This window comes from Microtus ochrogaster, linkage group LG9, assembly GCF_000317375.1.
Source record: "Microtus ochrogaster isolate Prairie Vole_2 linkage group LG9, MicOch1.0, whole genome shotgun sequence".
In the NCBI taxonomy this organism is placed as follows: Eukaryota; Metazoa; Chordata; class Mammalia; order Rodentia; family Cricetidae; genus Microtus; species Microtus ochrogaster.
In genome coordinates, this window is record NC_022034.1 from 10,645,300 (window position 1) to 10,653,434 (window position 8,135).

Sequence of the window (8,135 nt, forward strand, 5' to 3'; positions counted from 1 at the left end):
ACACACACACACACACACACACACACACACACGCTTCAACAAAGGTAATAGAGTCATCTGCCCCATGATATTAAATGACTGGAGGAAGGCACGGGTGACTGGTAATGGTGTTGTTCATCAACACCTCCATCATGGCCCAAGTCCAGCAGCAACTACCAGAAGCATGCATACCTTTGCACAGAATCTATATTCTGCAGAAAATCTATCCATGGACACCCCAGGAAGATATTAACAGACAGAACCTTTGTCCACATAGTTGTCACACATTCATCTAAAGAACAAAAAGAAATTTAGCAAGTTTAATCAATATTCTTGACGAGTGTAGATATGTATATGCATATATACATACACATATATATCAAAATTGAGAATTTACAAATAGGATTTGAAGCACCTTGCCCAGTGGTGGATAAGTCTTTAGTATAAATCTCAAAGGGAGTGTGTTTCCTTTGGTAATTTCAGTAATTCAATTCTACGTCATACAGACAGGTGTGAAGCTTAAACTCAGCTGCTTCAAAGACGAGAAAAGCAGAAAGCATTCTGTAAAGCAGACACAGCATGCCAGTGCCGTTCCCTGGAGATCCTGGAGTATCCAAATTTTGTGCCGGAAGAGTCTGGAAGTCACACTGGATCTGCCGCTAGGTTGATGTCTGTGGAATTTGTGATTACAGATAAGGCATGAAGAAGAAGCTTCAGCAAAACCGAATTCTCTTTATAGTCCAGACCAAGAAATGTGGCCGAATTCTGACTGAAGAGGACCAGATGCTCTGTGTCCACCGTGTGGCCTCCTGATACCCTGGGACGTTGGGCTTGGAACACTGTCTTTCTCTTGCCCACAGTCCCTAGTGCAAGTTAGTCAAGCAGGCCGGAGGGTGAGCTTGCAGCAAGCTGGTCCTGTGGTTACCACTTTCCCGGGATGGAGACTCCACACTCATACCAGCCCACGTAGTAGTAGGGGGTTCCGAAGCCAATGTTGCCAAAGCTGACGGGCTCCTGGCGGTACTGGCGGTAGTAGCCTGGAAAGGCAGTGGGAAAGAAAGAGAAAGAAGATGGTCAAAGTCACTGATGGGAAACATCTCATCCTGCAGTCTGGGTGTTAGTTCACAGTACACTGGGCCAGTTCTATGTGTCGTCATAATAATAGGTCTACCCCATCATGTTTCATGGGGAATAATCCAGATCTTCTCTCACTTATCACAAGAGAACATGATTTTAGCCAATCACTAGTGAGCACTCACTGTGCAGTGTACCCCGGTCTGGGGAAACTGAACAGCACTCACCCCCATCCTGTTCTCTGAGGTCAGAGCTTCCAGCTCCCCAGAGTTGCGCAGCTCAAGATTTAAGCCCCAGAACCTAGAGTAGACTTTTAGACCTTTCCAGAAAAAGAATCTGAGCATTGCCAACTCCTTGATGTAGAAGGATGTTCCGGTAGCCTCAAGATGTTTTAGGGGGCTCGATGGCTCTCACATTTAGCCTTATTTACTTTACTCTTATCAAATAAAGGCTAGCTTCTACTGTACCAGTGAGCATGTTAACCAGCCGTGGTTAGTACCGCAGCCTTAGCTCTTAGTCACAGAGGAGCCTGATAACACGGCACTGGAACAGATGCTAGGGCACTGTGAGAGCTAAAAAGATATGGGGTGTGCGTTGAGATGAACTGAGCTGGCTTACATATTTGACCTAACAGTACTCTAGACATTCCCACTGAAGCATTGCTAGATGAGGTTATAATTTAAATCAGCAGACAAAGAAGATTATCTCTATAATGTGGCCCCACCTAATCAGGTAAAAATCTTAACCAAAATGACAATTAAGTCTTAATAAAAAGTCTAGAGAGGAAGTGGAGGACTGTGCCACTACACAGCCTCTGTCAGACTTGCAGAATAGTGTGAAATCTTCCCGAGTCTTAGTTTTTGTCCCACCTACTGCAGGCTGGAAATGCCACCCTCCCCCACCCCCACATCTACAGTCACCTGAAGCATTTGTCTATAGTAACTCTAAGAAGTAGACAAATCCCATTGGTTCTTTATTCTAGATGCAAGATTCTAAATATGTTTATTTTGCTGCCTGTGTATTTTAATTATTAGAAAATGGGTAATTCATTGTGTTGGTATTTTTGTCAACTTGACACAAGCCAGGGTCATTGGAGAGGAAGGAACTTCAACTGAGAAGATTTTTCCATCAGATTGTCAGCAAACTGAGCAAGTCAATGAGCAACACTCTTCCATGGCCACTGCCTCCAGGTTCCTGCCCTGCTTGAGTTCCTGCCTGGACTTTCTTTGATGATAGTCTATGACCAGGATGTGTAAGCCAAATAAACCCTTTCATCTCCACATGGCCTTTTGGTCATGGTATTTTATCACAGCAATAGAAACTAAACCGAGATGCTCATGTAAAATCCACATATTTTTCCACAAAGAAGAAACCTATAGATCAGCACATCATATCCTGAATGTACAACATCAGCAAGAGTTGAGTGTACGATGGAAAGATGCTGGACTGCTTCCAGCTGCTGCTGGTTTGCATGGCAGGCTGGGCTCATCTGTGACATCCCACAGTGGCTAGCTTTTGTGTTCCCACCTCACAGTGCATCATCAGAGAGCTGGTGCCCTGATCCTGAAGCCTCTTCTGGTGGGTTTCATGCTTGCTCTTCACTCAAGTTGAACTCCGCTGTTCACTGTTCATGTTCATCCGTATTGTAAGATTCTGCTCACACTGCCTCTCCTAACAACCAAATTCATGTGCTCACCAAGAACACAATCCCTCGAGAAGAGGACAGCCAGGCGGCATAATCTGTTGTTATTTATACTTCACATTGCCCACCGTTGTTCACCTTCCACACAGTTGCTTGCTCTTCCTGGGGACAGAGCTTATTTCTGAGAACAGGGTTGGGGTCTTATGTACTCCTCTGTATTCCCGGTTTCTCAAGGACAGCATATGGTGGTAGTACTTCAATTCCTCAATTCCTTATTTTAACCCTTTATGATCCAAAGTGCTCCCAACATTAATCTCTAAATTTTAGGTCAAAGGCAGAGCTACCACGTATTTTCTCATTATAACAATTGTTCTCTCCCACCCACAGAATAAGACAGCAGCTTTGTCCTTCTTACCTTGAATAGTGGGGAGGGCTTCCACATAAGACTGAGGCCCTGTTCTTCCGTCCAGATGTGAATCCACAAACTGACAATGGTCTTCGCCTCTCCCCCAGCTGTCTCCAATGCTGTAGAATGTGTCTGTGTGAGGGCATATCACAGGTCAGTGACTACTGGAGAGTGTCATAGCTGGCTTACAACTTAGAACAAGCATTGGAGACTGTTTGAATTATTTAAATCATGTGTTCCATAGTTTCCATGTCTGAAAAATGTTTGTAATGGCACAAATGTCATTAAGTGTTGTGAGAAGCCCCCAAGATCTTGTATACTAAACACTTAACATATGCCTGTATATGAACAATACAGGCAGCTCCACCCTGCAAATAATGGACCTTTTAATCCTCAGCTTTCAAGAGGGAAGGTTAGAAGCCAGACGTGTCTGCATAATTAGAAGAAACTTCCCACACAGCTGCAGGCACGAGGTGCTGTCCATGGTGCTGAAGCACAACTCAGGGTTGGACAACTCTGTTTCCCACACTGGGATCCCGAAGATGATTGCGCAATCTCTCCCAGAGATTTTGAAGGAAGAGAAAATGGGTGGAAGAGATGAATGGAGACACACAAAGATGGAGACACAGAGAGAACAAGATAGAGAGAGATTGGTGATGGGATGAAGCAGATAAATCTCGAGAGATGAGGATGGAAGGGAAGACTTTGGTTTTGACAAACCTATTCTTTCTAGCAAGAATAAGAAACAAATTAAAAACTGATCAGGTCAGTTGGTTTTGGATTTCATGCCCCAAATGCAGTGGGCACTTATGTATAAAGCTAGCCATCCCAAAGGGAAATATACAAAACTGGTTTGCACCAAAGTCCTCACAGTCCCAGACCTCAGATACATCCTAAGGCATCTGCATTCCGAGTCAGTGCCCAGCAGAAGTTCACCACAGCCACCCAACCGGCAGACCTACCTTTCAGGTTGTCGCTGAGGTAGATCTTATATCTTAGTGAGTTACAAAGAATGACTCCCACAAACTTTTTGTACCACGTCCGCTTCACATACTGCCGACCATGGCAGTCAGTGTTGCTGGGGTCATGCTTGAAAGCAAATGGGATCCAGATGGGCTCACCACCTTGACAACACAAAACACATGCTCTAAGGTACAGTGGGTTCCAGGGGCTATCAGACACAAACTAACAGAAAACTGGGTATTTTCTCTGGGCCTTCCTTCCTCTTGGGGCTTCTCTGAGCAAATGTGTATGCATTATCTATTTCCCCTTTCTTATTCAATGCTAGAGTACAACTGAAGTTCTAAAAATGTCTCCTTAAGGCTCATGCATTAGAGGCTTGGTCTGCCTGCTTCTTATGGGCCATGGAGAGATTATTGGATCAAGCAGGTTCTAAGGTCATTGTGGGTTAACCCATTCACTGATAGACTCAAACCTGAGTGAAGGAGATGCCTGGGGAAGGATACAGGTAACCAGAGCATGGCTGTGAAGGGCCCCCCTTCTCCCACCTGCCTGCCTGCTGTGAAGAGCAGCTTTGCTGTCCTACCTCCCGCTACAAGGTTGCACCTCACCTTAGACCTGGGATCGAGGGAACCAAGTGACTGTGCTCTGGAATCTCCAAAACCATAAACCAAAACTAAATCCTTCTCCTTTGGTTTTCTTGGGGTTTTGTCATGACAACAAAAAGCTAAGTACCACATTTTAAAAAAAAAAACCCTAGCCGGGCGGTGGTGGCGCATGCCTTTAATCCCAGCACTTGGGAGGCAGAGGCAGGCGGATCTTTGTGAGTTCGAGACCAGCCTGGTCTACAAGAGCTAGTTCCAGGACAGGCTCCAAAACCACAGAGAAACCCTGTCTCGAAAAACCAAAAAAACAAAACAAAAAAAAAACCTAGAGTATTTAAGATCTTGCAATTTCAACAAAGGGTTCTCAATGCTAATGGCAGCTGTAAGCCTCAAGGAAAAGCAGCTATATTGGCATATTTGACCCTTGGGACAGGCCACAGTACTCCAAGTCCCTATGCCTAAATCATGCTCTTTTGGTCACTCTTTATTGCTGTTGAACTAGAAACACAGGTTTATTCAGTTGGTTGGCTGAGGAGGGTAAACCACCCTCATATACTTGCAGTTTGTCACCTTTTTGTCATGTTAAAATGCTCAAAAAACATGTAAACAAAGTTTACAAAGTACCTATTTTATAGGTATTGGCTATTCCATCATAGTTTTTCATAGATACCAAGAGCTATAGTTCTACTAAAGCATTTCCAAGTTATTCTCTTCCACAAAGAAAATAGAGGGTGGATGAATCGAAGTTGTCAGAAAAAAAAAATCACATAGATGTAAAATGTCCCACCGTCTCTCCCTGTGGGTCATCATAGTGACTGCACATCTTAAAGTCACATCAACCTGTGGGTCGTCATGGTGACTGTACATCTTACAGTCACATCAACCTGAGCATCAGAATCCTCAAGATGAGAAACTCACCTGGTGGCCTCACAACAAGCAGAGGATTGTCTGTGGATGAAAAAAGAAATAATTGGCTTTGTAACATATATTGCGGTTATAAAAATGCTGAAGCACTGACTATAATTAAAAGAGCTAACCAAATTGGAATAGAGATAAAATAATGTTTTATCAGATACCAAAGTTTCCCAGAATGAAAGAATACTTTCATTCTATAGTATTTTCTCTTGAGAAATACTCTCAGTCAACTGCCTTGTTTTTGACACAGAAGCTGTGAGTTTCTGGAAGAGACAATGTTTTGAAATTGTGCACTATAAAAGCAATCATTACTTCAGACTGGAAAGATGGTTCAGTAAGTAAGCCGAACCTGACAACCTGGCTTTTACCCCAGGATCTACCTGGTGGAAGAAGAGAACCAGCCCTTGAAAGCTGCCCTCTGACCTCCACTGTGGCCTGCATACACATGCTCTCACATGCACACTGTGGTGTGCACACACATGCTCTCATATGCATACCCTGGCGTGCACATACATGCTCTCTCGCATGCACACCATGGTGACACATTCTCTCTCTCTCTCTCTCTCTCTCTCTCTCTCTCTCTCTCTCTCTCACACACACACACACACACACAAATGCACATTCAAAATTAAAGAAATAAATCATGTAAAAACTTTATTAAGCTTCATATTTAGGGAGGTCTGGTGATTTATGAGAAGGTTCTGTATACTATAATATCACACACGATTCCATTCTTCAGTGTTTACCCAAGAGAAGGCAAATCACAAACCCAAGCACTTGTATATAGACACTTAGAGCATCTTTGTAATTAACACACAGTAGAACAAACTTCAATTGCAGCAGATTGGGCTGAATGGAGATATTGTGGTGCAGCTGCACAAAGATACAGACCAATGATGAAAGGGAAACGAAGGACTAACATACACAGTTCGTGGGTGATTCTGACAGAACCCAACACAGGGGTCTACACTCTACTAACACGCACAGTGCGTGGATGATTCTGACAGAACCCGGCACAGGGGTCTACACTCTAGTAACACGCACAGTGCGTGGGTGATTCTGACAGAACCCAACACAGGGGTCTACACTCTACTAACACGCACAGTGCATGGGTGATTCTGACAGAACTAGGCACAGGGGTCTACACTCTAGTAACACGCACAGTGCGTGGGTGATTCTGACAGAACCCGGGCACAGGGGTCTACACTCTAGGGCACTTATGTCAAATCCTGGATGATGTGAACTCATTGGAGAGAGCCAAGGGTGCAGGACAATAGGAAGAAGCTGCTGGTGGTGACAGACATGCTTCCTGTCTGGACAGTGACCAGGGCTAAATATAGCTCAAAATCTATGACATTTACTATTTTAAAGCTATCTATGCTTTAGCTGCAAAAATCACTTCCGAGAGTGTGTAACTTGCTTTTAAAGAAATTTTGCTTCAGAAAAAAAAAAAACATTTTTAGGTGGTGTTGGGCTCAAACCCATGCCTTCTGGTATGCTGGGCTAGCACTCTGCCTCATGTCCCTGGGACCCATGCAGGAACCTGGCCTTACAGAGTCTGGGAGCTTGGCCTTCCAGCACTCCAAATACAAGGACATATGGGATAGTGTATTAAGACAGAATAGGAGCTCAACTCTAAGTGTGTGTTACAGGCATCTCTGCCCCTTCGTAGAGATCCTAGAAGGATACCTGGAGAAGCAGCTGTCTCCCATGACATCTAAGGTGAATGTTCCCAGAGGGTGGCTCCTGCCTATAATCTCAGGACTCAGTAGCCTGAGACCAGCCTTAACTAGTTAATCAGTTCCAGGTCAGCCTTGGCTACTCTGTTGCAATAAAACCAAAACCAACCAAACAAATAATAAAAATCCAGCAACAAAGAAAGCTCTGAAACTGTTTTATACCAGTGAGTCAAAACTATCTTTAGATTGAAAACTAAATTTGCTTTTCCTTTCATTAGAACTTGACCTCAGTTCTTTTCTAACCTAGCAGAGGTGGAGGTTGGGTGGGAAGGGGGTGGAGGGTGGGGTGGGATGCTTGTTTTAAATTATTAAAAGAAACCTGATCTCACCCAGAAGATAAGATATTTTCTTGTCTTAATTTTCACTATACCAATAGCCATCATTATGATCATTTATTTCACTTTTCAAACAGCAAAACAAAGAAGAATGTGCCCATACCTGATTCCGTAACAAATGAGACCGAAGGGCTGACAGGCCCATAGCCATGAGGATTTTTGGCTTGAACTTTGAAATAGTATCTGAAATTGAAAGAAAGTATCTTTTAAAAGAGAAATTTATTTGACTTCTGAGTCATGAGACAGATTCCCAACCTCCCAAGTATGCCTCTGTAGTAACTCTAGAATCCTGCTTGTTTTTACACACATACACACACACACACATGCACACACCAAACACACAGCACACACACTACACATATACACCACACACCACACCACACACACACACCTTACACACATACACACATACCACACCACACCCCCATACACCACACACACACCACACACCACACACACATACCTAACACACATACACAC

General features: G+C 43.8%; 1 protein-coding gene across 1 annotated transcript in view; it reads right to left on the reverse strand.

Annotated features, from left to right (window-relative positions):
* Positions 1–299: 299 nt before the first annotated feature.
* Fndc1 (fibronectin type III domain containing 1) overlaps positions 300–8,135 on the reverse strand; it is an 87,741-nt gene continuing 79,905 nt past the window's right edge. The window contains exons 19-23 of the mRNA XM_026787320.1: positions 7,759–7,838; positions 5,585–5,614; positions 4,064–4,225; positions 3,111–3,233; positions 300–1,016 (exon numbers count right to left, since the gene is read on the reverse strand). Coding sequence (XP_026643121.1) covers positions 901–1,016; positions 3,111–3,233; positions 4,064–4,225; positions 5,585–5,614; positions 7,759–7,838 — 511 coding nt within the window. The 3' untranslated portion in view covers positions 300–900. The remainder of the gene's footprint in view (positions 1,017–3,110; positions 3,234–4,063; positions 4,226–5,584; positions 5,615–7,758; positions 7,839–8,135) is intronic.